The sequence below is a fragment of the Schistocerca cancellata genome, chromosome 2, assembly GCF_023864275.1.
Source record: "Schistocerca cancellata isolate TAMUIC-IGC-003103 chromosome 2, iqSchCanc2.1, whole genome shotgun sequence".
NCBI classification, from domain to species: Eukaryota; Metazoa; Arthropoda; class Insecta; order Orthoptera; family Acrididae; genus Schistocerca; species Schistocerca cancellata.
Genome location: NC_064627.1, coordinates 739750060 through 739777244, shown reverse-complemented (window position 1 = coordinate 739777244; position 27185 = coordinate 739750060). Strand labels below are relative to the sequence as shown.

General features: G+C 43.4%; 1 protein-coding gene across 2 annotated transcripts in view; it reads right to left on the bottom strand.

Moving 5' to 3' along the window:
- The window catches only part of LOC126162535 (multiple inositol polyphosphate phosphatase 1), a 264549-nt gene that overhangs the window by 84274 nt on the left and 153090 nt on the right, over positions 1-27185 (bottom strand). For both annotated transcript variants that reach the window (XM_049919108.1, XM_049919109.1), the window contains exon 3: positions 12514-12645. In XM_049919108.1, the coding sequence (XP_049775065.1) occupies positions 12514-12645 (132 nt within the window). The remainder of the gene's footprint in view (positions 1-12513; positions 12646-27185) is intronic.

Sequence of the window (27185 nt, the reverse complement as noted above, 5' to 3'; positions counted from 1 at the left end):
TTTCATGTCTGCACAGCAGTGTACTGCTTTATTTAGGAGGAGTTTGCTTGTCTGTGTGCTGTGTGTTGAAATTATTTGGGTAATTTAGGAGTTATTTGCGTGTCTGCAGAGAATTATTTAGGAGTAGTTTACATCTACATCTACATCCATACTCCGCAAGCCACCTGACGGTGTGTGGCGGAGGGTACCTTCAGTACCTCTCTCGGTTCTCCCTTCTATTCCAGTCTCGTATTGTTCGTGGAAAGAAGGATTGTCGGTGTGCCTCTGTGTGGGCTCTAATCTCTCTGATTTTATCCTCATGGTCTCTTCGCGAGATATACGTAGGAGGGAGCAATATACTGCTTGACTCTTCAGTGAAGGTATATTCTCGAAACTTTGACAAAAGCCCGTACCGAGCTACTGAGTGTCTCTCCTGCAGAGTCTTCCACTGGAGTTTATCTATTATCTCCGTAATGCTTTCGTGATTACTAAATGATCCTGTAACGAAGTGCGCTGCTCTCCGTTGGATCTTCTCTATGTCTTGTATCAACCCTATCTGGTACGGATCCCACACTGCTGAGCAGTATTCAAGCAGTGGGCGAACAAGTGTACTGTACCCTACTTCCTTTGTTTTCGGATTGCATTTCCTTAGGATTCTTCCAATGAATCTCAGTCTGGCATCTGCTTTACCGACGATCAACATTATATGATCATTCCATTTTAAATCACTCCTAATGCGCACTCCCAGATAATTTGTGGTATTAACTGCTTCCAGTTGCTGACCTGCTATTTTGTAGCTAAATGATAAAGGATCTATCTTTCTGTGTATTTGCAGCACATTACACTTGTCTACATTGAGATTCAATTGCCATTCCCTGCACCATGCGTCAAGTCGCTGCAGATCCTCCTGCATTTCAGTACAATTTTCCATTGTTACAACCTCTCGATACACCACAGCATCATCTGCAAAAAGCCTCAGTGAACTTCCGATGTCATCCACCAGGTCATTTATATATATTGTGAATAGCAACGATCCTATGACACTCCCCTGCGGCACACCTGAAATCACTCTTACTTCGGAAGACTTCTCTCCATTGAGAATAACATGCTGCGTCCTGTTATCTAGGAACTCCTCAATCCAATCACACAATTGGTCTGATAGTCCATATGCTCTTACTTTGTTCATTAAACAACTGTGGAGAACTGTATCGAACGCCTTGTGGAAGTCAAGAAACACGGCATCTACCTGTGAACCCGTGTCTATGGCCCTCTGAGTCTCGTGGACGAATAGCGCGAGCTGGGTTTCACATGACCGTCTTTTTCGAAACCCATGCTGATTCCGACAGAGTAGATTTCTAGTCTCCAGAAAAGTCATTATACTCGAACATAATACGTGTTCCAAAATTCTACAAGTTTATAGGTCTGTGTGGCATGAGCCGAAGCATGTAAGAGCGTGTGTTTCGTATCAGTGTGATAAATATATTATCTCAAATCCATCCCTAAATAAATTGTTCCAAAATATAAAGTACGCTCCTTCCTCTCTCCAGCAGCCCAGCACAGGCTGTCATTTTCCCCTCCAGACAGTCATCTTGTGTTATGTCATGGAACGGACGACAGCGACCTCTGGTGACAGTACTGTGTACTAGGTCCAGACCTAGTGGTGACCACACTGTTTCCTGCCATTTTCCCACCATCTTGGGTTATGTCACAGAACGGATGACAGTGCTCTCTGGTGGCAGTACTGTGTACTAGGTCCAGACCTCATGGCGAACACACTGTTTCCCACCATCCTGGATAACGGTACTTGCATCATCAGCTGACGTCATGGCCGCCATCTCAGATTAAGTCACGGAATGGATGACAGTACTCTCTGGTGGTAGTACTGTGTACTAGGTCAGTTGGATTCTGGACCTCGTGATGAACACACTGGATGGTGGTAGTGCCTCAAATTGTTTAAATAAAAACTGGTGAATGATTTCGACAGTTGACAATTAGCAATCATGTTTGCAGAATCTTTTAGATTGATTATTATTTTGACGATTTACGAGTTGTTTGGCTCTCTGGACATAAATGTATTGCATTATTTACGAGTGGTTTGCAGGTCTGTAGGCTGTGTGACGTGACCCCAAGCATGTCAGAGCATGTGTTTTGTATCAGTGTAATAAATATACTACCTCTCAAAATCCGCCCCTAAATATATTGTCACAAAATAAATAAAGTACATTCCTTCCTCTCTCCAGCAGCCTAGAGCAGGCTGGGTCCTTTTCCCCCAATCCCTAGGAAGAGGTGATGGTCAGATGACTTAGGTTATTGGAGATAGTCCTAATGCCCTTTCGTTCCCGCCATTTTTCTTACATTAGTAGAGGCCGCATTGTCCTGATGGAATTTGAACTTCACGCCATTTTCTGGGGGTGGGGAGGGGGTTAGGTTAGTGGAGGTAGCCCAGTTGACCTATCTTCCCACCAAAATTCAAACTTCCCGCCAAAAGCCGCCATCTTGAATGTGTCATCGCCGCCATCTTGGATGACGTCATGCAATGTTGCCAAGCCTACACGCCGCCATCTTGGATGACGTAATCGCCGCCATCTTGGATGCATCTGGCAACAATGAAGAGTGGGGCCGTGCTCTCTTTGCTGCAATATTGGCATAGAGAAACAGCTGAAGGTTTTGAAAACAAATAAGTCACCAGGTCCAGATGGAATCTCAATTCGATGTTTCAAAAAGTACTCTACGGCATTGGCCCCTTACTTAGCTTGCATTTATCGTGAATCTCTAGTCCAGTGGAAAATCCCAAGTGACTGAAAAGAAGCGCAGGTCACTCCTGTGTATAAGAAAGGCAAAAGATTGGACCTACTTAATTGCAGATCAATATCCATAATATCGGTTTGCTGCCGAATTCTTGAACATATTCTTAGTACAAATACAAAAAATTTTCTTGAGATCGAGAAGCTTATGTCCACGAATCAGCATGGTTTTAGAAAGCATCGCTCGTGCGAAACTCAGCTTGCCCTGTTCCCACATGATTTACTGTGAACTATGGGTGAAGGGCAACAGGCAGATTTCATATTTCTAGATTTCCAGAAAGCGTTTGTCACAGTGCTCCACTGCAGGCTGTTAAAGAAGGCACAAGCATATGGAATCGGTTCACACATTTGTGAGTGGCTTGAGGACTTCTTAAGTTCCAGGACCTAGTATGTTGTCCATGACAGTGAGTGTTCATAAGAGACAAAGGTATCGTCAGGAGTGCCCCAGGGAAGTATGACAGAATTCATGTATATTTATGTATGTAGATTCTCTACATACATAAATGAGTTGGCAGACAGGGAGGGTAGCAATCTGCGATTGTTTGCTGATGATGCTGGGGTGTAAGGTAACGTGTTGAAGTTGAGTGATAGAACACAAGATGACTTAGACAAAATTTCTAGTTGGTGTGATGAATGGCAGCTAGCTCTAAATGTGGAAAGAATGTAAGTTAGTGCGGACTGAGTAGGGGGAAAAAACCGTAATATTCGGGTACAGCATTAGTAGTGGCCTGCTTGACATAGTAACGTCGTTTAAAGACCTGAGTGCAATGTTGCAAAGCGATATGAAATGGAACGAGCATACGAAGATTGTGGCAGGAAAGGCGAATGGTCGACTTCGGTTTATTGGGAGAATTCTTGGAAAGTGTGGCTCATCTGTAAAGGAGAGCGCTCATAAGGACGCTAGTGCGAACTATTCTTGAGTACTGTTCAAGTGTTTGGGATCCGTAACAGGTCGGATTAAAGGAACACATCGAAACAATTCAGAAGCCGACTGCTAGATTTGTTACTGGTAGGTTCGAACAACGCGAAGTGCTACTGAGATGCTTCGGGAACTCAAAATGGGAATCCCGGGAGGACAGTCGAAGTTCTTTTCGAGGAACACCACTGAGAAAATTTAGAGGATAGGTATTTGAAGCTGACAGTAGAACGATTCTGTTGCCTCCAACACACATTGCGTCTAAGGATCACGAAGATAAGGCACGAGAAGTTAGGGCTCATATGATGGCATATAGATAGTCCTTTTTCCCTCGTTCTATTTGCGAGTGGAACAGAAAAGGAAATGACTATAAGTGGTACGTGGTATCCTCCACCACGCGCCGTAAGGTGGATTGCGGAGTATCGATGTAGATAAGAGAACAGGTAATTCCAGTTTTCGAGAAAGGTCACGCAACAGTCGCATAAAACTATAGGCCTATATCTCTGACGCCTGTCCGTTATAAAATTCTGAAACATGTTTTATGCTTTCGTATTACGACACCTCTGGAGAACGAAAATATGCTCTTTAGGAATCAACATGGGTTCCGACAACGATTGTGGCAAACCAAGTTCACTACGTTTGTCCACGAGGTCCAGAAAGCAGGTAGATGTCATGTCCCTTGACTTCTGGAAGGCATTCGATACAGTTCCGCACTGCTGCTTAATAAACAAAATACAAGCATATAGTATATCAGACAAAGTGTGTGACTGGATTGACGTGCTTCTAGCAAAACATAAAACAGTATGTCATACTCAACAGAGAAAAGTAGCTTTGAGCGTACCTCATGGAAGTGTTATAGGCCCATTACTTTTCACGATGTATACAAATGACCTGATACATAACATCGTAATGATGCTGCTGTATACAGAGAAGTCGCAACGCTAGAAAATTATAGCGAAATGCAGGAAGACGTGCAGAGGATCGACGCTTGGTGCTGGGGTTGACAGTTGACCCTCAATATAAACAAATGTCACCCATCACGTGTACATAGACAGAAGGATGCATTATTGTATGATTAAATAATTCCAGAACAGCCACTGGAAGCAGTTACTGCCATAAAATATCTAGGAGTATGCTTATGGAGCTCCATGCATCGTAAGGTGGCTTGTGGACTATAATTGCAGATGTGGATGTGGATGTAGATGTAGGAAGGTCACCTCACGTACAGTACTCTTCGTGTATGCCTAGACAGCTCATTCAGCATGCCGAAGACCTTGTTCTGGCAGCCACGGACGACATAAAATGTAATCAACTGCCAAGTGTGGCACACGTTGTAGTGAACAATGCCCGTCATCTGGACTCTGCGGTCACACTTGGTTCATTCCACCCACTGGCAGAGAGTTTCAATAAACACAGCCTTGTACACAGAGTTTCAGTAAGTACACGATTTGTAGCATTGTCCCCAGAGCTAATCGGTGCTCTGTGAGACAAATACAAGGCTTGAATCAGAGACTTTGAGAGTTCTTTAAGAAGCTAGGCTGTGACTTGCTAGACTTGCGTCCTAGAGTTGAGAACTGCAGGGGCACCCTAAATAAGTCAAAAATGCATTACACATCAGACTTTCCTACTTATGTGGTTGATTTTGTGTGGAGTGGAGATTTTTTAGCCTAGGTAAGTCTCCATCCAAGCTGGATAATGAGAGCTGTAGGAGACCTGAAGTATTAGTGTAAGATCCAGATAAATGATGCCCCTCTCCCCATCCACAGATTAAACGATTACAAACCTAGTGATCAACTTCCAAGGCACAAAATGCTTACTAAAACCCAACATTGACAGCAGTGAAACTTTTAGGTTTAACCTAAGTCTATATCAGAAGAATGGGAAATGACAGTGGCGTATCTATTGCAGCAGACAAGGAACTCGAATCCACCAAGATAGAAATTGAAGCTGGATATGAGATTGTTTGGCCAACGGCCTTGCCACAATGTTAACACTGATTCCCATCAGATCACAGAAGTTAAGCGCTGTTGGTAAGAGGTGTACACCCAGCCCTCGTGGGGCAAACTGAGGAACTACGTGATTGAGAAGTAGCGGTTCCAGTCTCGTAAACTGGCATACGGCCGGGAGAGCGGTGTGCTGACTATGTGCCCCTCCATATCAGCATCCAGCGACGCCTGTGGGCTGAGGATGACAAGGCTGGTCAGTACCGTTGGGCCTTCATGGTCTGTTTAGGCGGGGTTTAGTTTATGAGGTGGTTTGGTGAAGCCCTAGTATCAAGCGTGGGAATTAACCTACAACTGAGTCCTTGTATCGAGCACCAGACTCACTCCTAGATGCATCCGAAAACTTGAGAGAAAATGTATGCTAACTAGTACACAAGGTGAACCACCTAAAACCTGCGCCACAAACATTGCGGAAATGAAACCTGCCATTGATGTGCGTTCTTAACAGAATGCATTGGTAGTCAGGGACTTGTACTGTTAGGCTGTCAACAGATTATAATAATACTTAGAAAACGTATTTTTGTACAAACATACGGGTTTAATAGTACTTAGAAAGCGTATTTTTGTGCAAACATACACTTTTTTAAATGGAAAAATGCCTATTGACACTAACAGATTATAAGTAGGGTAAATTAGAATGTCAGTGGAGCCTGTTGCAGCATTCTAATGCGAGTCGTTTACGAGATATATTTTGAAAAGTTTCCAAACCATGCTTGATTGTATTGTTCTGCCTGTGTAGTTGATAGGTACGATGTTGTTATGTTTGCTCGCTGTGTGCTTCTGTGTTCCTTGACTGCACTGCGAGTAGCTAGTCAGTCAGTGTGTGAAATTCCAAGTAGAAGGTGGTAAGTGGAAGATGGGATTTACCATCGAAGAAGAAGCTGACATGTTCGTAGTGTATGGGGAGAATAGGAAGAATGCATTTCGTTCTTATACGGCGTAAGCGACAAGTTATCCCAATAGACGTCAACCATCTCTGCAATTATTTATTAGCCTCTTCAACCAGGTACGTGATGGAAGTGGTAGTTTAACACCTAGACAACCTAACAGAAGGAAACAAGTGACGACAGAAGAGAGGGAAATTAATGTTCTTGATGCTGTTGCAGTTCTCGTGGTCGTGTGGTAGCGTTCTCGCTTGCCGCGCCCGGGTTCCCGGGTTCGATTGCCGGCGGGGTCAGAGATTTTTCTCTGCCTCGTGATGACTGGGTGTTGTGTGATGTACTTAGGTTAGTTAGGTTTAAGTAGTTCTAAGTTCTATGGGACTGACGACCATAGATGTTAAGTCCCATAGTGCTCACAAGGGAACCTCCCCATCACACCCCCCTCAGATTTAGTTATAAGTTGGCACAGTAGATAGGCCTTGAAAAACGGAACACAGACCAATCGAGAAAACAGGAAGAAGTTGTGTGGAACTATGAAAAAAAGAAGCAAAAAATACAAACTGGGTAGTGCATGTGCAAGATATGCAACATCAAAGATAGCGTGAGCTCACGAGCGCCGTGGTCCCGTGGTTAGCGCGAGCAGCTACAGAACGAGAGGTTCTGGGTTCTCAAGTCTTCCCTTAAATGAAAATTTTACTTTCTTTGTTTTCGCAAAGTTATGATCTGTCCGTTCGTTCATTGACGTCTCTGTTCACTGTAATACGTTTAGTGTCTGTGAAAGGACGTGCCTCTCCAATGGGAACAGAACATTTGATTGCAAGGTCATAGGTCAACCGATTCCTCCACAGGAAAACACGTCTCATATATTCCATACGACAGTGTTGACGGCATGTGCGTCACATGACAGGAATATGTTGTCGACCCACCTAACTTGTACACTTGGCGAATGGGTAAAAAGAATCTTCTACATTGCCCGATTTAGGTTTTCTTGTGAATGTGATAATCACTCCCAAAAAAAGTGATGAAAACATAACGGACGGACAGATAATAATTGTCTGAAAATAAAAAATTAAACTTTTCACTCGAGGGTAGATTTGAACCAAGGACCTCTCGATTTGCAGCTGCTCCCGCAAACCACGGGACCACGGCGCTCCTGAGCTCACATTATTCTTGATGTTGCATATGTTGCGCATGGACTACTCAGTTTGTATATTTTGCTTATTTTTTTCATAGTTCCACACAACTTCTTCCTGTTTTCTCGATTGGTCTGTGTTCAGTTTTTCAAGGCCTATCCACTGTGTCAACTTATAACTAAATCTGAGGGGGGTGCGATGGGGAGGTTCCCTTGTCAGAGCTATTTGAACCATTTGCTGTTGCAGTTGATTCACATTTTTGCTCCTGCACAATCACACGAGGAAGTGGTATGAGTCAGGTAAGTGTCCTACACATTCTCCATCGACATAGGTCCCATCCCTACCACATCTCTCTCCATCACGGGCCGCACGGAAACGATTATGAGAATCGTGTTAGCTTCAGTGCATGAGCATTGAGACAAGATACTCCAGATGTATCATTAATCTTATTTAGTGAGAAGGCACCTTTACCAATCGTGGCCAGGTAAACCGCCGAAATATGCACTATAGGTCTATTGACTATCCCCGTTGCCTTCGCCAGTGGAACGTCAGCATCCAAGTAGCGTAAACGTGTGGTGTGGGATAGTGAACCATCAGCTCATAGGCCCGTTGTCCTTAGACAGAACACTGAATGCGCACAAGTATTGCAGCCTTCTAACAGACCGTCTTCCACGGCTGCCAGAAGACGTTCCTTTGAGACTAGGAGGAACCTATGGTACCAACATGATGGCTGTCTAGCCCACTGTGCACGCAAGTACTACAGCACGCCTCCTCGAATTGTTTCCAAATCTCTGGACTGGACGCAGACGACCTGTATCTGGTCCGACCCGTTCCCCGAATTTTACGCATGTAAACGTTTTTCTTTGGGGAAAGCTGAAGCACGCTGTCTACAAGGACATACCAACTACTCTCAATGTTATGCATCGACGTATTATCGCAGCCTACTTGGACATCTCCGCTGAAATGCTATCATGTGTGCAGCAGTCGTTCCATACCAGACAGGAAGCGTTATTGCCACTTCCGGTGGTCATTTTGAATACGCCCTGTGATGGTCATTCATCTCGTTACTGGTCGGAATCCACATAACTAGTGTGTGCACTTGTTTCGTTCTTAGGTGTGTGCTACCACAGGTACTGAACAAGTGTAGTGTGGGTACTTTCCAAAATGATATCTCGTAAACGACTCGCACTAGAATCTGCAACAAACAGTGCTGACATTATAATTTACCCTATTTTAGTTAGCTAATGTCAATAAGCATTGTTCCATTTAAAAAAGCGTATGTTTGCACAAAAGTACACGTTCTAAGTTGAAGGGCTAACAATACGAGCCCCAAGCTATCAATCTATGCCGTTAATACCGCACACCGGGAGCACTTTCCATTTCCACAATATTTGCGGTGCAAGTTTTAGGTGATTTACCCCGTGTACGTTCCCCACCCATAGTGTCATGATTGGTTAGGTTAGTGTTTTTTAACGTCCCGTCGACAACGAGGTCATTAGAGACGGAGCGCAAGCTCGGGTTAGGGAAGGATGGGGAAGGAAATCGGCCGTGCCCTTTCAAAGGAACCATCCCGGCATTTGCCTGAAACGATTTAGGGAAATCACGGAAAACCTAAACCAGGATGGCTGGAGACGGGATCGAACCGAATGCGAGTCCAGTGTGCTAACCACTGCGCCACCTCGCTCGGTGTCATGATTGGATAAGACTTTTAATCACCTAACAGTCAATGGGAAAAATTACACTTTTGTGGGCATGAGGAGACATTCTGCGTAATAATATTATAATAATTCTTTGAACACTACTTGGAACAAACAATTGAGAAGTCTGCACTTGATGAATCGAATGGGAACAAACACGCTTGACCACTTTGAAGATGTGTTTACGAAACTGGTGTCAGTGACAATGAGGCAGTGGATAATGCTTAGTACAACAGTTCGTGAAGGTAGCGATCCTCCATGATATACAGCCTCTGTGAAGACACTTCTTCGGAAACAGCGACTACCGCATAATGTGTGTAAAACTAAACATAGTGATACAGATAGGGACACACTAAATAAAACGCATTTGGATGTCAAAAGTCTTCAATGACCTCTGTAGTAGAATTTTATCGAATGACCTCTCACGAAATCAAAAGAAATTCTGGTCATATATAAAGACTTTTAGTGGTTCCATGTCCTGACACTCGTGGATGTCTAAGGAAACGAAACTGATAGTAGCAAAACAAAAGCAGACATTCTGAACTCCGTTTTTAAACAAACCATTACGTAGAAGACACTGAAGTACTGCCACATTTTAATTTGTGGATTACTGCAGAAATGAGGAACAGCTGAAATCGGTAAAATTTAGCAAAGCTGCCAAGCCTATTGGAATCTATGTAGCATTTACAGTAGAGTTAGCTTCGTAACATCAGTGGTGCGACAGCAAACTTGCTCGTTTCTCACAAAGGTCCTTAAAGCAATGGATCAAGTCAGTCAAGTGATTGCTGTATTTCTTTGCTTCTGAAAGTCATTTGACTCAGTACTACACCAATATTTATAAACAGAAGTACGATCATATGGGGTATCAAACACAACTGGTGACTGAGTTGATTATTTCTTTGTGAGGAGGATACAAATGTTATTTTGGATGGAGAGAGATCAACAAAAGCAGAAGTAACTTCAGGCATGCCCAAGGGAAGTGTACTGCGGCCCTTGGCGTTAATTTTGTAGGTTAATGACTTGGCAGACCATATTAATAGTACCCTAAAAATTTTTTACAATTAAGACAGTCACCTACAATGCAGTAATGTCTGAAATAGAAATGTACAGATATTAAGTCAGATATTTATAAGGTTCAAAAGAGATGCAAACATTGAGAAAAAACTAACTGTGACTACACAATATCACTGAACCGCAACTGGAATCCATAAACTCTTACAAATACCTGAATGTAACAATTTTAAGGATATGAAATGTAACGATAAAATAAGATGAATCGTAAGTAATAGTAGGCAGCAGACTTCATTTCATTTGGAGGATACTGGCAAAATACAGTCAGTCTAAGTCTATGAATGCGTGTCTGCTATTTTCCCAACTAGGCCAATCAAATTATATGAATGCATGGTGTCTGTTCTTTCGGACATATCCGAGAGAACAGGCACCACTCTTTCATATAATTTGATTGGTCTTGCTGGGCAACTGATCCACCTTCTTCAGTGCAGATGGTGTGTCTGTTCTTTTGGATATGTCGAAAGAACAGACACCACACATTCATATACGAGGATTGGAACTTCGAGTGCTTAAGTCAGGGGAGTGCAGTAGGTGGTATAGCACTTCGCAGCCCTATCAGTCAAACAAATCAGTAGCAGCTTGCACTGTACTTACTTGAGCATTGACCTGCAAACTGATGGTCAGGTCCCGCAGAAAGTGTCATCACTAATGTCTCCAAGCTGGTCGTAGGTTGTGTGCCAAAAATGAACAACATAGAGACAGAAGTGATGACATTTTCTGAACTGAAGGAAACACTTTACGGCATTCGCTTCAGAACTGCTACAAATTCGTCGGGCTAAGGGTATCCTACGACTTCAAAATCGCTGGCAACGGGTTATACACAATGCTGGCGACTGCTTTCAATGTCAGTAAAATTTTGAAACTCGTACCTTTTTTGTACGAGCTGTAAATAAATAGTTTTAATCTGCCAGGAAGTTTCATATCAGTGCACACTTCGCTGCAGAGTGAAAATCTCATTCTGGACAAATTGAATATACTCTTGTCAACGAGTGGTGCGCGGATTTGCCGTCCTGAACTGGACCGTGCATCGCAATCACAAGCTCGATTAGGCACTGTACTTCGTGCTGCGCGGTGTTGGGTTGTATTCCCCGAGTAATGTAGCTGAGATAGCGAAGCGACAAAAATCCTTCAACGCGGTTCGAGGTGTTTGTGCATGAGAAAGACTTGGGGAGAGCGTAGTGGAAAGTTCGCAGTATGTGTAGACGAGACGGCGTGCAGAGAGAGAGAGAGAGAGAGAGAGAGAGCGAGAGAGCGCGCGCGCGCGAGAGAGAGAGAGAGAGAGAGAGAGAGAGAGAGAGAGAGAGAGCGAGAGCGCGAGAGAGGGGGGGGGGGGGGGAGAAAGCACGGTTCCTGCATGCACGTTTAGTGACGAGTATCGGGACACCACATACCTTCTTGTACAAGCTAAATACTTCTGTTTGTTGTTTCTGATCGTAGCATGATTGTAGATTTATTATGTTGCTTGTCACCTCATTTTTGGCTCTATGCACTGAGAGAGAAAAATAACTTTTATCAAACCAACTTCGATATATTTGTAAGAGCTGTTTTTCTCAATGTATGACAAGACATGATGTATTGTGTTCTTTAGATTGACCTTATTTTGGCTGAGACCTTGCAGAGCCTCAGCGCTGGCCTAGTGAATGTTTCCGGGTTGAATCCCTCACCCTGCAGCAGGGCGTGTGCTGTTTTGAAACTTTCTGTTACATTAAAACTGTGTGCCTAGATAGCCAATCGGTAAGAGCATTGCCGTGAAGGGCTAAGTTGCTGATTCAAGTCCCCGTGTGGCACACCATTTCATCGTGTTAGGAAGCTTGGAAACAGCGCACAATTCGCTGCAGAGCGGAAGATACGTTCTTTTAAACCGGATAGTAGAAGTAATTCCTTGGGAATAAACCACAAAAAGAAGAATGAAAAGAAGCCTTTTGTTCTCGAAACTTTTGTGAAGAAAATGGTCAGTGGGCCCTTGCTGATTTCAGGTGGTAAAACAACTATGGCAGTAACGATAGGATAATGTTTTTGGCGTACTTACCATGATTTACTTCGTGATTGCGAATGACCTGGTCACGAAAGCTCGCCAGGCTGTTCAGCTTGTCGTAATCGTCCGAACCGGGATAGCGGGTGCCGTGCCGTGACAGGATCCATATTTGCTGTGGCTCGCAGTCTGAAAACATTTGTTCAAACGTGCATGTTATTGTTCACACTGCCTTTCAATAAAAGAGAGGTTGTCAGGTGTTCGACACGATGGAATTACGCGAACAAGGAGAGAGGTTTGGATTCAGTGTTTCACTGGCAGAATGGTCCAGAAGACGGAGCGCTATCACTTCAGTTGTGCATGATATGAAACGAAACAGACTGTGACCTGTCTAATCAGTCGTACTGGGATTTGCATCGCATAAAGTATTTGGTGATAACAAGAAAAAGTTGGATCAGCGTGAATGGACAAGGATTTCTACGTAGATCCTTTCACGCGGGGTGTCCCCCAAGGAAGCGTAAATGGACCACTAAGCTGGAGCACGTCAGATCGTTTAAATATTTGTGGAAAATCGTTAGAAACGATATGAAACGGAACGGACACGTTAAGACTGTAATAGGAAAGGTAGTTGGAAGATTGAGGTTTGTTGGACGGGTTCTGAGAGAGTGAGGTGTAGTTGTAAAGCAAATTACATACAAGGCCCAAGTGAGACCAGTTCTAGAGTACTGTTCCAGCGTTTAAACTCAAGATCAAGAAGCCTCATCAGTATATACCAGCGAATTAAGAACACGGATCATAACAAGTATGTATTCAATAGTACAGTATGACAGATCTGCTCGAGAAACTTAATTGGGAATGTTTGCAAGACAAGCGACGTTGTTCTGTTGATAACGTGGTAGATTAACTTAGTGAACAGGTGTTGAGGAAGACTGTGTGGCAGTTTTGTTGCATTTGTAAAATATAAGCTTTCTCAGCCGGAAATATCACACTTATTCCGGGTTGTTATACCATTTCATTTATGTTCAGAATTTTTCCCAATAAAAAGAGAATTGTGGGAGAAATTTCTCATCCAGTGGTATACTCGTATCAGGGGAAGCCATAACACCTAGAAAGCGACGTCGTGCAACATATCTGAATGATGATAATTAATGCAGCAAATGTTAATACACTCCTGGAAATGGAAAAAAGAACACATTGACACCGGTGTGTCAGACCCACCATACTTGCTCCGGACACTGCAACAGGGCTGTACAAGCAATGATCACACGCACGGCACAGCGGACACACCAGGAACCGCGGTGTTGGCCGTCGAATGGCGCTAGCTGCGCAGCATTTGTGCACCGCCGCCGTCAGTGTCAGCCAGTTTGCCGTGGCATACGGAGCTCCATCGCAATCTTTAACACTGGTAGCATGCCGCGACAGCGTGGACGCGAACCGTATGTGCAGGTGACGGACTTTGAGCGAGGGCGTATAGTGGGCATGCGGGAGGCCGGGTGGACGTACCGCCGAATTGCTCAACACGTGGGGCGTGAGGTCTCCACAGTACATCGATGTTGTCGCCAGTGGTCGGCGGAGGGTGCACGTGCCCGTCGACCTGGGACCGGACCGCAGCGACGCACGGATGCACGCCAAGACCGTAGGATCCTACGCAGTGCCGTAGGGGACCGCACCGCCACTTCCCAGCAAATTAGGGACACTGTTGCTCCTGGGGTATCGGCGAGGACCATTCGCAACCGTCTCCATGAAGCTGGGCTACGGTCCCGCACACCGTTAGGCCGTCTTCCGCTCACGCCCCATCGTGCAGCCCGCCTCCAGTGGTGTCGCGACAGGCGTGAATGGAGGGACGAAAGGAGACGTGTCGTCTTCAGCGATGAGAGTCGCTTCTGCCTTGGTGCCAATGATGGTCGTATGCGTGTTTGGCGCCGTGCAGGTGAGCGCCACAATCAGGACTGCATACGACCGAGGCACACAGGGTCAACACCCGGCATCATGGTGTGGGGAGCGATCTCCTACACTGGCCGTACACCACTGGTGATCGTCGAGGGGACACTGAATAGTGCACGGTACATCCAAACCGTCATCGAACCCATCGTTCTACCATTCCTAGACCGGCAAGGGAACTTGCTGTTCCAACAGGACAATGCACGTCCGCATGTATCCCGTGCCACCCAACGTGCTCTAGAAGGTGTAAGTCAACTACCCTGGCCAGCAAGATCTCCGGATCTGTCCCCCATTGAGCATGTTTGGGACTGGATGAAGCGTCGTCTCACGCGGTCTGCACGTCCAGCACGAACGCTGGTCCAACTGAGGCGCCAGGTGGAAATGGCATGGCAAGCCGTTCCACAGGACTACATCCAGCATCTCTACGATCGTCTCCATGGGAGAATAGCAGCCTGCATTGCTGCGAAAGGTGGATATACACTGTACTAGTGCCGACATTGTGCATGCTCTGTTGCCTGTGTCTATGTGCCTGTGGTTCTGTCAGTGTGATCATGTGATGTATCTGACCCCAGGAATGTGTCAATAAAGTTTCCCCTTCCTGGGACAATGAATTCACGGTGTTCTTACTTCAATTTGCAGGAGTGTAGTTATGAGTTGATCATGAATTGTTATTTTGGAAAAGAAACTGACTGACGCTATCTCAGGATTCATAATTTTCAAACAGTAAAATAATGTAGATGCGATTATGAAGGGGGTCCAGTTTGGTTTCTCCTTTCGGCGGACAGGGTGACCTCCCGATGCCGAGCCGTATGCAAGCGGTGAAAAAGACAGGCAGGGAGGCAGAAGGTATGGACGCGAGGGAAAAACTCTGCCCTCACATTAGTAATGTTGAGAATTTCAAAATACGTGATGCAGTCTTGAAAAATTCAGTAATTCAAGTTAATTGCATTTAGATTGTTATTTACCTTAACAAGTTACCTGTTTCCTCTGCTCAAGTAAATTTAAGTGATAAGTTTGAGAGTATAAATGTTTTTCACAAATTCATGATAACGACAAAAACTTGTCGTTATAAACATCAGAAGACTACGATACTGAACACTCCTTACAGCTCAATAATCGTTAATAAAATCTATGATCGCGTTTCTTATTTAAATTTGCTGAGATCATATTTCAGTTAGAGTAAATTTTCTTGATTGAATTTTCTAAAGTAGTTATTAGCATGATAAGTTTTTAATCACATTGCACAATAGTGCTTTGCATTGGCAGCAATTGTGCTGCAATTAAATTAAAGTCATCTTATCTACATTGTGTGAGTTTGCAGAAAGGTTTACCGTAGAATACGTAAATATTACAGTTTAAAAGTGAGGTCAGGTTTTTTAAACAAAGATTTCAGATAAATTCTGGTTTAGAAATTTAACTGCAGTCACATTTCCTTCGGAAACCTTAACTGAAATTTTCTTCCTCACAGCTGGCGATCAATCTTCACAGTTTTAATTCGATTTTTCAGGGAAAGTTTTACGGTAATTGACCACAGATCTTGTCGAGTCTCACTGAAGCTAACTGCTGTTGCGGAAGGTGATTAGAACCACAAAAGAACAGAAATTGTTCGTAACATAGACAGTGATTTGTTTTGTTTGATGATTAGGGCATCGTTCTATTGTGGGTCGAACCGTCCAATCATTTCTGCACATTAGTAATTAAGTTCGTTACCTGATTGGAAAAATTCATTCAGAACACGGTCAAAGGTTCAGTAAATATATTGTAACATAAAAGGCGGGAAAGATTTAATTTTGTCGACTGTAGAAACACGTACAGGCCCAACTAGGCAAATGCATGACGATCTCCACAACAAAAACTGCCAGACGTACCGGCAAAGTTTACAGCGTGGGGCCGCAGATTCTATTAAATTCCCAAGGCAAAGAAAGATTTATCATTTCGTACAATCCTATCAATGAACGTGGCAATAAGCGCACAGGCACGTAAGCTGCTGTTTATCGTAGTTAAACTCAAATTACAATACTACGAAAAGAAATATGAGAACTTAAACTTCAAACCCATCAGGTACAAGTTCGCGTGGGATTTTAGTGAAAGTTGCTACGAGCGATTCTATCACAGACCCAAACATTTCATTCCCGTCCGTTGATGAGATCTTCAAGTCGGGGTGTAACGTTTTTCCAAAAGGTCCCAAAATGAAGTAAAATTCCGATTTCGCGTCTTCGGCCCAGAGCCACGAACGTTACAATGTCTTGGAAACTCGAGCGCACTTGGCCGTAATCAGTAGCTGATATCCACTAGTGCTTTTGACCCATCGTGGAAGACTGGTACACATCCTCTTCAGTACCGACATCCGGATACTATTCAGTTTCACACGTGGAGGGTGACAAAAGCATCGGAGGACAGTTACCGATAACGGTCGATTGCACTCGAATTTTCAAAACATGCGACATCACGATTCTAGACGGGGGCATGTGGGAACAGAATTTTACTTCAGTCAGCAGCGAGCAAGGGTATACATCTAACCTTCGAAAAAGCGCAGCCCGCCTTGGGTATGCCCTCTGCAAGACGGAGAAGAAATCTCGGTTTCATTAAAAAATTTATCCGATAATGACAGAACAGCCTATAATATTTTACAATTTTTAATATGTAATCGTATATCCCACGAAGGGATAATGAGAATGACATAAGAGAGATTGTGGTGCATATAGAGACACATATATGCAGTCACTTTTCCCTCTCCGAATGAAACAGGGCAGAAAATTTCTGAGAATAGTGTGGAACACCCTCTGCCACGCACATTTCAGTGGTTTTTATATTCCCGTCATGCCGTCGGTGGAATGGTGACCAATACAATATTAAAAAAATATTGTTTTTAGTCTACAATCGCAATTTAATTATCTTTGCCTACTGGCTACCGGTTTCGGTGCACAGTACCATCCACAGGCCATCCTCGATCTAAAATGTCAATTTCGTAGTTAGAACAATAATGCATGACAAACGTGAGATATACAAGGTGATTCATCTGCCACAACCTATGGATTTTATGTAACCCGCAACGGATTCAAAATCTACGTAAGGAGTTTTTCGTATTCTCTCACTTGCTACCCACAAACTACGGTCCTACAGAAAAAAATGAAACTGACATTTTTGTAGGAAATCTAATTTATTTAAATTCTGACTTAGATACGTTTACGCTGGAGTCCACGGTTTCGAGTTTTTCAAGGAAAATGCGTTTGACAGTGGCTTTTGTAAATTTTTCTTGAATAATTCGATAAATATAGGCTTTAGCGAAACATATATGAGTATAAAATTTAAATAACTTAAATTTCCTACAAAAGGTCCTGTTCATTTTGTCTGTTGGAATAATAGCTAGTGCGTAGCGTGCGAAAGAATATGAAAATTCGCGCGTTCTTGCATAAGAGCTGCTAAAGACTGTATAACTGTGATAGAATGCCAGTATCGTTAATTTCATCTCATTATAGAACAGTATGTCCGAGATCCAAACGAAGTTAAATAGTTATTTTTAAATGGCACCCTGGACGTTTCTGTAAATCATCCATTCTACGTATCGCAGAGAATTATAACTCTAATCAGTTACGTGTGTACGTGCACGAAGCTACACTGACATCCGACCATGTCTCTGGATATTTCACATTTTTGTCAGGCAGTGTAATTATTAGTTCGCCACGCCTAGCATTCATGGCAAATCTTGTCTCGAAAGGATCTGTTTGAAAGTGACCATCCGATAGAAAGAGAAACGAAGCTTCATTTGGACAGAATACCACACAGAGGCACAGGTACTGATTCGGATAAAAGTTCTATGTTGTGGGACAGTAAACAAGCTCAACCGTAAGAACCAGGAATCTGGTAGATTAGAGAAAGATGTCATGAATTTGAGTCCTCTACGTACGGCGGCTTTCTGAGGCAACCGTAATTTCTGATGGAAAATCGACAAAGGATAATAGGGGTAGCTGCTTTTAAAGAGTCACGTGGTGAACTAGCCCGCATAAGTGGGCACCGCACGTAATGCACACTACACATTTTATTTACATTTGATCACTAAGTTGTAGTTCTAGTTCTTTCCACTCCATTCTGTTTCTGGCTATGCTGGTCCACTGTCATCCTGCTTGTTTTCTGAATAAGTCCGACAATTTGCGTCTTGGTTCTTCTGGGAGTCTCTTGCGGATGTAGGAGTCCCATGTGGCAGCTCGTGCCGTCCATCTGTCGTATCGCAGCCTCGCTACGTGGCCGCCCCATTTCTATTTGGTCTTCGTAGCCTATTGTGCTATGTCTGTTGTTGCTGACATTTGCGTATCGAGGTGTTCGATATTCTGTCTTTCAGAGAGATGCCAAGGATCTTCCTCTGCATTTTCCATTGGCATACCTGTAGAGTATTTCCCTCTTTGCATTTGAGAGCCCATGTCTGACATCCATATAATAACACTCGAAAAACGCTTTGTAATGCCTCCATTTTGAGCCTCCTATGAACTTTAAAGCCCAGAAAGCTTTCCAAGCTACGGAAACTCTTCGTTTTATTTCTTTTTTCATTTTGTTGTTAATGGAAATTATTTGGCCCAGGTATATGTATTGTGATGCATACATTAGTTCCGTTCCTTCAAGATATATTGGGGTTTCTGATCCACTTGCCATTACATGCGTTTTAGATTTTTTCATTGTGAGTCTTGCCATCTTGCTTTGTGTGTTAAGCTCCTGGAGCATGGATTGCAGTTCCTTTGCAGTTTTGGCGAAGAGGACTATCTCGTCAGCGAACCTCAAATTTGTTAGTCTCTTGGTGTTGAGACATATTCCATCTTTCTTATTCCATTTTAGTTTCCTGAATATGTTCTCCAGTATGCAGGTAAATAGTTTTGGGGCGATGGGATCCCCTTGTCTAACTCCTCTTTCCACGCGGAGACGTGGGCCTGTCTTTTCGGTTTTAACTCTAGCGAAGCTGTGGTTTTGAATGTTTCTTAGTAATTGGATGTATTTTGCTTTAGCTCCTTGATTTCTTAGTACTCGAATGCTTTGCTGTAATCAACAAAAGCAAGGTACATAGCCGGCCGCTGTGACCGGGCGGTTCTAGGCGCTTCAGTCCGGAACCGCGCTGCTGCTACGGTCGCAGGTCCATGCCTCGGGCATGGATGTGTGTAATGTCCTTAGGTTAGTTAGGTTTAAGTAGTTTTAAGTCTAGGGGACTGATGAGCTCAGATGTTAAGTCCCATACTGCTTACAGCCATTTGAACCAAGGTACTTATATTTTGAGGTTCCGATTTTTCTATTATCTGATTAACGGTTTGAATAAGGTCCACTGTGCTAAATCCTTTGCGAAATTCTGCTTGTTCTGGTGGGAATATATTGATATTGTAATAATCGAATAAAATAACGGAAGAAGAAAACATTAGAAACAGCCAAGAAATAAATTACCAGGTAATAAAAGCTAATAAACTGAACCCTCAGGTCGCCTAAAGTCCTAGACGATAAGAGTAGCTAGCGATGAAATGTAACAAAACCAAACAGACGTTTTCGCAGGAACAACCTGATGTTCAACTTGTCGTGTCGTGTTTTACCTACCCAGTTCAGACATATCGTTAACCAAATATCGTACTGGACTATTTTGGAAGCGAATGGACGCACAAAATTCCTCTGTATAAAATTTGCTTGTAACGAGAAACAAACTGACATAGTCTGTTCATTTGGTATTATCCGTTACGGATATGAGGTAATGGCTGTTATGTTAATACAGTAATAACTGGTAGCATTCAATGATATTTTTTGTCCTACACACAACTCAACAACGCGTTTCGAGAGGCAGAGTTCATCAGGTTGTAGAGCTTAGTTCACAAGGATAAAACAATAAGAAGTCTACCAACACAACTGCAACCTTCACAAAATGATACGGAATACCAACACATTGGGCTATGGGTCGCCGTCTCACATAAAAATCGACGACTTCTGTCAGAGGCCATCCCACCTCTCACCGCACACCACGTCCTGTTGTAATGCTGTGGGCTGTGTAATATCGCGAACATGTCTGTTCACAACAATCCCCGGAACTCCAGATAAGCGTCAGCTTCACACTCTTGGAGCCTACGGCAGATTTCATTTTGTGAAAGTCGCAGTTGTTTTGGTAGACTTTTCAGCGTTTTAACCCCCTGAACTAAGTTACGCAAACTGATGAGGATGACGATAGCACTGTCTCTCGAAACACGTTGTTGAGGTGTGTGTAGGATAAAAGTTTCTGTTGAATCCTACCAGTTATCTGTTGACCTTGGGATTATCATGAGCAATAACGTTATTGGGGCTGACTCCACCTATGCAAAAACAAAATTGCAAATGTATGTTGACACACTGGAGGAAAACTGCAAAGCGAGCTCGCGTGCGCATGTTCACGTAAAAAGGGAGGGAGGGGGAGAGGTAATTGCGATTTAGGTCTGGAGCGCTTGGAGCAACTTCACCAAAGTTGGTACGCGTACGACTTAGAACCAGGAAACAATTATCGTGGAGGAAAGACGCGCTAGTATTCCTTTTTGTGGTGGTGGGAGTGGGAAAATGGTGGCATTGTATCACCCGGACCAATTTCAACCAAACTTGACACTAGTAAGGCTTACTACCTGGGAACAAAAAGAAGTACTGTGTTATAGGTCATCTCTACCAGTCCTAGATATGGGGGTGGGAGGCGGGAGAGGGAAGAAGAGTAAAGACACTCGAAAAGATATTGTCAGTCCAATCTAATAAACCTTGTAGTGAATCCCCCATGCAAATCTTAAGTAGATATCTTTCTGTGATGATAAATACTTTCTAATTTCGTAATAATAACTGATGAGGTACCTCCTTAAGCTAAGGTCGCTATTGTAGACATAACGTAATTTTAAAAATAAACCAAAAGGGTACATGGTTTTTGTCTCCTGTTCCTCTGCACTTGTTATTGGACACCGTTTTCGCTCTGTCGAAACAACTACACTATAGTTGCGTGTGCAGAGAGACTAACGCCATTGCAACGCATTTCCAGACGTTGCAGAAGTGCCAAATTAAAACATTCTGTAGAATCGTAGCCTACAGATAGTGCCGGAGAAGGCGCCTCGAAGATTCCTCCTTTGTACATCGCCACCAATGAAGAACCTCCAGGCCGTAGACCAATGGAGACCGCTCAGACAGTTTTATAAGTGCGGGGTACATAGGCACCAGTCTGCTAGTTCAAAATTATTTCAAGTTGCTAGTTGGTGGCGAACGTTACACCTAGTTGTTGATTGACATACCGGCAAATATTCAGTGTATACAGGGTGGTCCATTGGTCGTGACCGGGCCAAATATCTCTCGAAATAAGCGTCAAATGAAAAAACTACAAAGAACGAAACTTGTCTAGCTTGAAGGGGGAAACCAGATGGCACTATGGTTGACCCGCTAGATGGCACAGCCATAGGTCAAAAGGATATCAACTGCGTTTTTTTTAAATAGGAACCCCCATTTTTTATAACATATTCGTGTAGTACGTAAAGAATATGAATATTTTAGTTAGACCACTTTTCTCGCTTTGTGCTAGATGGCGCTGTAATAGTCACAAACACATGGCTCACAATTTTAGACGAACAGTTGGTAACAGGTAGGTTTTTTAAATTAAAATACAGAACGCAGGTACATTTGAACATTTTATTTCTGAGAACGAATGCTGTTACGGTGTGATTACCTGTAAATACCACATTAATGCAATAACTGCTCAAAATGAAGTCCGTCAACCTCAATACGTGTAACGACATTCCTCTCAACAGCGAGTAGTTCGCCTTCCGTAATGTTCGCACATGCAGTGACAATGCGCTGATGCATGTTGTCAGGCGTTGTCGGTGGATCACGATAGCAAATATCCTTAAAATTTCCCCACAGAAAGAAATCCGGGGACATCAGATCAGGTGAACGTGCGGGCCACGGTATGGTGCTTCGACGACCAATCCACCTGTCATGAAATATGCTATTCAATACCGCTGCAACCGCACACGAGCTATGTGTATAACATCCATCATGTTGGAAGTACATCGCCATTCTGTCATGCATCTTGTAGTAACATCGGTAGAACATTACGTAGGAAATCAGCATACATTGCACCATTTAGTTTGCCATCGATAAAATGGGGCCAATTATCCTTCCTCCCATAATGCTGCACCATTCATTAACCCGCCAAGGTCGTTGATGTTCCACTTGTCGCAGCCATCGTCGATTTTCCGTTGCCCAATAGTGCATATTATGCCGGTTTACGTTACCGCTGTTGGTGAATGACGCTTCGTCGCTAAATAGAACGCGTGCAAAAAAAATCTGTCATCGACCCGTAATTTCTCTTGTGCCCAGTGGCAGAACTGTACACGACGTGTCGCCATGCAGTTCCTGGTGCATAGAAACATGGTACATGTGGAATCGATGTTGATGTAGCATTCTCAACACCGACGTTTTTGAGATTCCCGATTCTCGCGCAATTTGTCTGCTACTGCGACAGCAGCTAAAACACCTACTTGGGCATCATCATTTGTTGCAGGTCGTGGCTGACGTTTCACATGCGGCTGAACACTTCCTGTTTCCTTACATAACGTAACTATCCGGCGAACGGTCCGGACACTTGGATGATGTCGTCCAGGATACCGAGCAGCATACGTAGCACACGCCCGTTGGGAATTTTGATCACAATAGCCATACATCAACACGATATCGACCTTTTCCACAGTTGGTAAACGGTCCATTTTAACACGGGTAATGTATCACGAAGCAAATACCGTCTGCACTGACGGAATGTTACGTGATACCACGGAATGTTACGTGATACCACGTACTTATACGTTTGTGACTATTACAGCGCCATCTATCACAAAGCGAAAACAGTGGTCCAAGTAAACATTCATATTTCTTTACGTACTACACCAATATGTAATAAAAAATGGGAGTTCCTATTTAAAAAACGCCGTTGATATCCGTTTGACCTATGGCAACGCCATCTAACGGGTCAACTATAGCACCATCTGGTTTCCCCCTTCAAGCTAGACGAGTTTCGTTCTTTGTAGTTTTTTCGTTTGACGCTTGTTTCGAGAGATATTTGGCCCGGTCACTATCAATGGACTACCCTGTATAGACGCACGGTCGTGTCGGGCCTCTGCTTGTAACTAGCCACGGCTGCCACAAGTTGCCAACAGTGTAGCATTTGTTCACCCACCAGTCGAGTTCAACAATTAGTTGAAAGTACACTTGCATCAACTAATATTTTGCTTACCAGTCCAGATTCCTACGACGAAGGATCCCTTTGGTCACCTTACACCCATTTATCATTGGCAGCAAGGACCTAACATTTGGCTCCCCAGAACATAACAATTACCGACTCGCATGCGTAACACATTCAGGCGGCCTGTGTTTAGTTTAGCTGTCACATACGGCAGTTTCATGGCAATCACTTAGAGATCATATTCATATTTAGCTACTGAAAGTGACTGGGGAAGAAAACATGACAGATTTGAGTTTGCCGGTCAAGTGCGCTAGTGGTCGGTGCATTTCATTACGTTTTAGCGAGCTTTGCAAGCTGAAACCATTCTTTCTGCGACACTTGGCTGGACAGAGTCGGCATCGGTGAGAGAAGACAACATCGCAGGCAGTGCAGAGTTACCATTAGGAGGAGCCTAGCTTCTCAGACTGTCTTGTTGCTAAGAGGTCTGACACATGATAGAGTCACACCCTACTCCGTTGGGCGTCCCACGTTTAGATTTGACGGCTTCATTGTCATAGCACGAGCAGCTAGAGAACGTGAAGTCGGCTCAACAGAGCCCCAAATATCTGAATGAGTAGGGCGTTGCAGTACCATCGGATGTTGCTTGCTTGTTAGTGTTTACACGTCAATGATGCATATCTTTGGTATGATGCATTAGCTACCGTGATGCTCACGAATTTCTTACAGAAGTTTATTCGGTCCTTTGGCTTCATGAAGTAGTATAAAAATTTCCCACGTTCTGTAATCTACAAGGTTGAACAATCGCGCCGAAATGTGGATGCGGATAAAATATTTCTGTTGAACTTATTCTTTGTTCATCAGCTTATAGTCTTTATAATAATCTCTGTTATCTCAGTGATATTGCTGCTATTACAGTAATTTGTACTGTGATTTGTCCTTTTCAAACATATTCATCTCTGTGTAAGTAGTCCCGGCCCTTTTCTACAAAGAAATCTGCAAGTTATAATACCTGTCATCGGGAGAAGGGCATGAGAAGTCCCTCTTTAATGTGACACTGAGATACAAACATTCTAACACTATAAATTTTTTAACAACAGTAAAACAAACAAACAAAACCAAACGAACAGGCCTTGAATGCGCAACGATACCGACCGGCTGCCGTGCCAACCTCAGCCCTTAGGCGTCACCAGATGAAGATATGGAAGGACATGTGGTCAGCACACCACATTCCCGGCCGTTGTCAGTTTTCGTAACCGTTGCCGCTACTTCTCAGTCAAGTAGCTCCTCAATTGGCCTCAAAAGGGCTGAGTGCAGCCTGCTTGCCAACAGCACTCGGCAGACCAGGACGTCGGCCCATCTAAGCGCTTAACTTCGGTGATCTGACGGGAACTGGTGTTACCACTGCGGCAAGGCCGTTGGATTTTAATAATAGTAGTGCATTACATATTCTGTTCTCGTAAAGCGAAAAGCATTTCCACGAATATTAGTTTCGCAGGCTATCATCAAAATGCAATATGATTTTTAAGACATTGGAAGTTCGTGTGCTTTGTGAAGTCATCTTGCGATAATTTCCACTAGGTGGTTCATTTTTCTGAACCTTCTTTGTTCATGGGTATGGTGTATGTTGGTGTCAGGTTTAGTACACCATCTCGGGCTCAAACAGAATAATTGGGACGTTCAGGCACTGTATGTTCACGTTATAGAGTCTCTATCACTCACTTCATACGCATATGTCCTCTTTCTCCATGTTTCACACAAATACGAAGGTTGTGGTTCATAGCTCGTGAGAAAATGTGAGAAGCTGTGAATTGATCTAAATCGTAATTTTTTCTTGTACTTATCATCAGTAGTAAGTTGCAGTGAAGGCACTGTTTCTGAAGTATGCCTCTTGTGACAGACATATATTCGATATCTAGTTTTTTATTTACTCATGGCCGGTACGATAATGATTACTTGCAACTTTTCGTAATTACCTGTGGCAGTCTGTTGTTTTATCACGAAATCTAAGGAGTACAGTTCATTTATTACTGCTGAGTTTGACGTGCACGGATTCAGATCGTTCCAGTACCTGATAGCGGAGTATTTCGTCTTAACCGTTGGAGGGTTGACCAATGTGAGTCTGCGGGTTTAGGCAGTAAAGCTATACCTCGATCTAGACCAAGCAAGTTGCTGTGGTGCTAATCTGTTAGTTGGATCAGGGATGAATCCACGTTTGCTTTGCTACAAATCCAGTCTTGGATCAAAATGTTTATTTGTAATCAAGTAATTAATTTCGATCGGTAATGACCATCTTCAGACCTGAGTAGAAAGGCGTTGCGATACATATATCATGTCATTACATGTGATGATGAAGTGAAAATCATTAGCCATTTTGGCTTTGTCCAACAAATGAAACTGTGGTATTTAAAGGGCACCATGAAAACGTATATACTGCAGATGAAGAGAAACACATTATGTTTTATCTTTTCGCTACTCTTGGGCTTTCTCGTTCGAGCTGAGTAGCGAAGCTGCACTGTTGACCAAGATTGGTGCAGAAGTATATTATCTATTTCTGCCTTCATTCTGGTGCTTCCGTTGCCTCTACAATCAGGAGATGAATTAGTTTAATTTTTAAAGACATTTAATTAGTATTCTGTGGTTCTTTATACAAATTAAGTCCTCGCACACCAATTCTTAGACAGGTTTTGTGGATGGCTGACTGGCACACAAATACTCTCGTGCGATTACTGATACTACCAAGGATGGCTGAGACGGGATGCAGTAACCCACATGAAGGCTACCGACAAGCTACTTTCAGGAGAAATAGTGGTTCCGCTTCCAATCTTGGCAGTGACGGTTTGGAGAGCATTGTGTTAGTCACATACCCCTTCGAACTGTCGTCCAACGACGCTGATGGTAGAGGTGATACTAACGCACACAATTATAGACCTATATCTCTGACGTCAATATGTTTTATAATTGTGGGAAACCTCTTACGCTCACGTATTGTGAGACTCCCGCAGACAGAAAAATCTCTGTAGGAATCGACATGGATTCCGCAAACAACGATCGTGTGATACCCAGCTCGCTTTATTTGCTTTCGAGACCCAGAAGCTGGTAGGTACCAGCGACCAGATTGGTACCCCTTGACTTCCTAAAGGCGTTCGACACAATTCCTCAGTGTCACTCAATGAGCAAAATACGTGCGTACGGAATACCAAACCAGCTTTGTAATTGGGCTGAAAAGTTGGCTGCAAATAGAACACAGTATGGTATTCTTAACAGAGTGAAATATTCTGATGTAAAAGTAGCTTCGGGCGCACTCTGAGGAAGTGACATAAGACTATCACTGTTCAAAATATGCAGAGTGTATCAAAAAGAATCATCCGATTTGGCAGTTCAGATTTCTGAAACTAATAAACATGTAGAATGAATTTTGTTTTTTGATGGATGGGGAACCGAATTTTTTTTTTTTTTTTCAAACCTTTCCATAGGTGCTCAATACTCCCCCTTTAAGATGCACGGCACACGCCAGTGCGGTATTCAAATTGTTCTCACACTGCAGCGAGCATGTCTTGAGTCCCTCTCATGTTGTATTCTTCGTATGGTTGTTTCG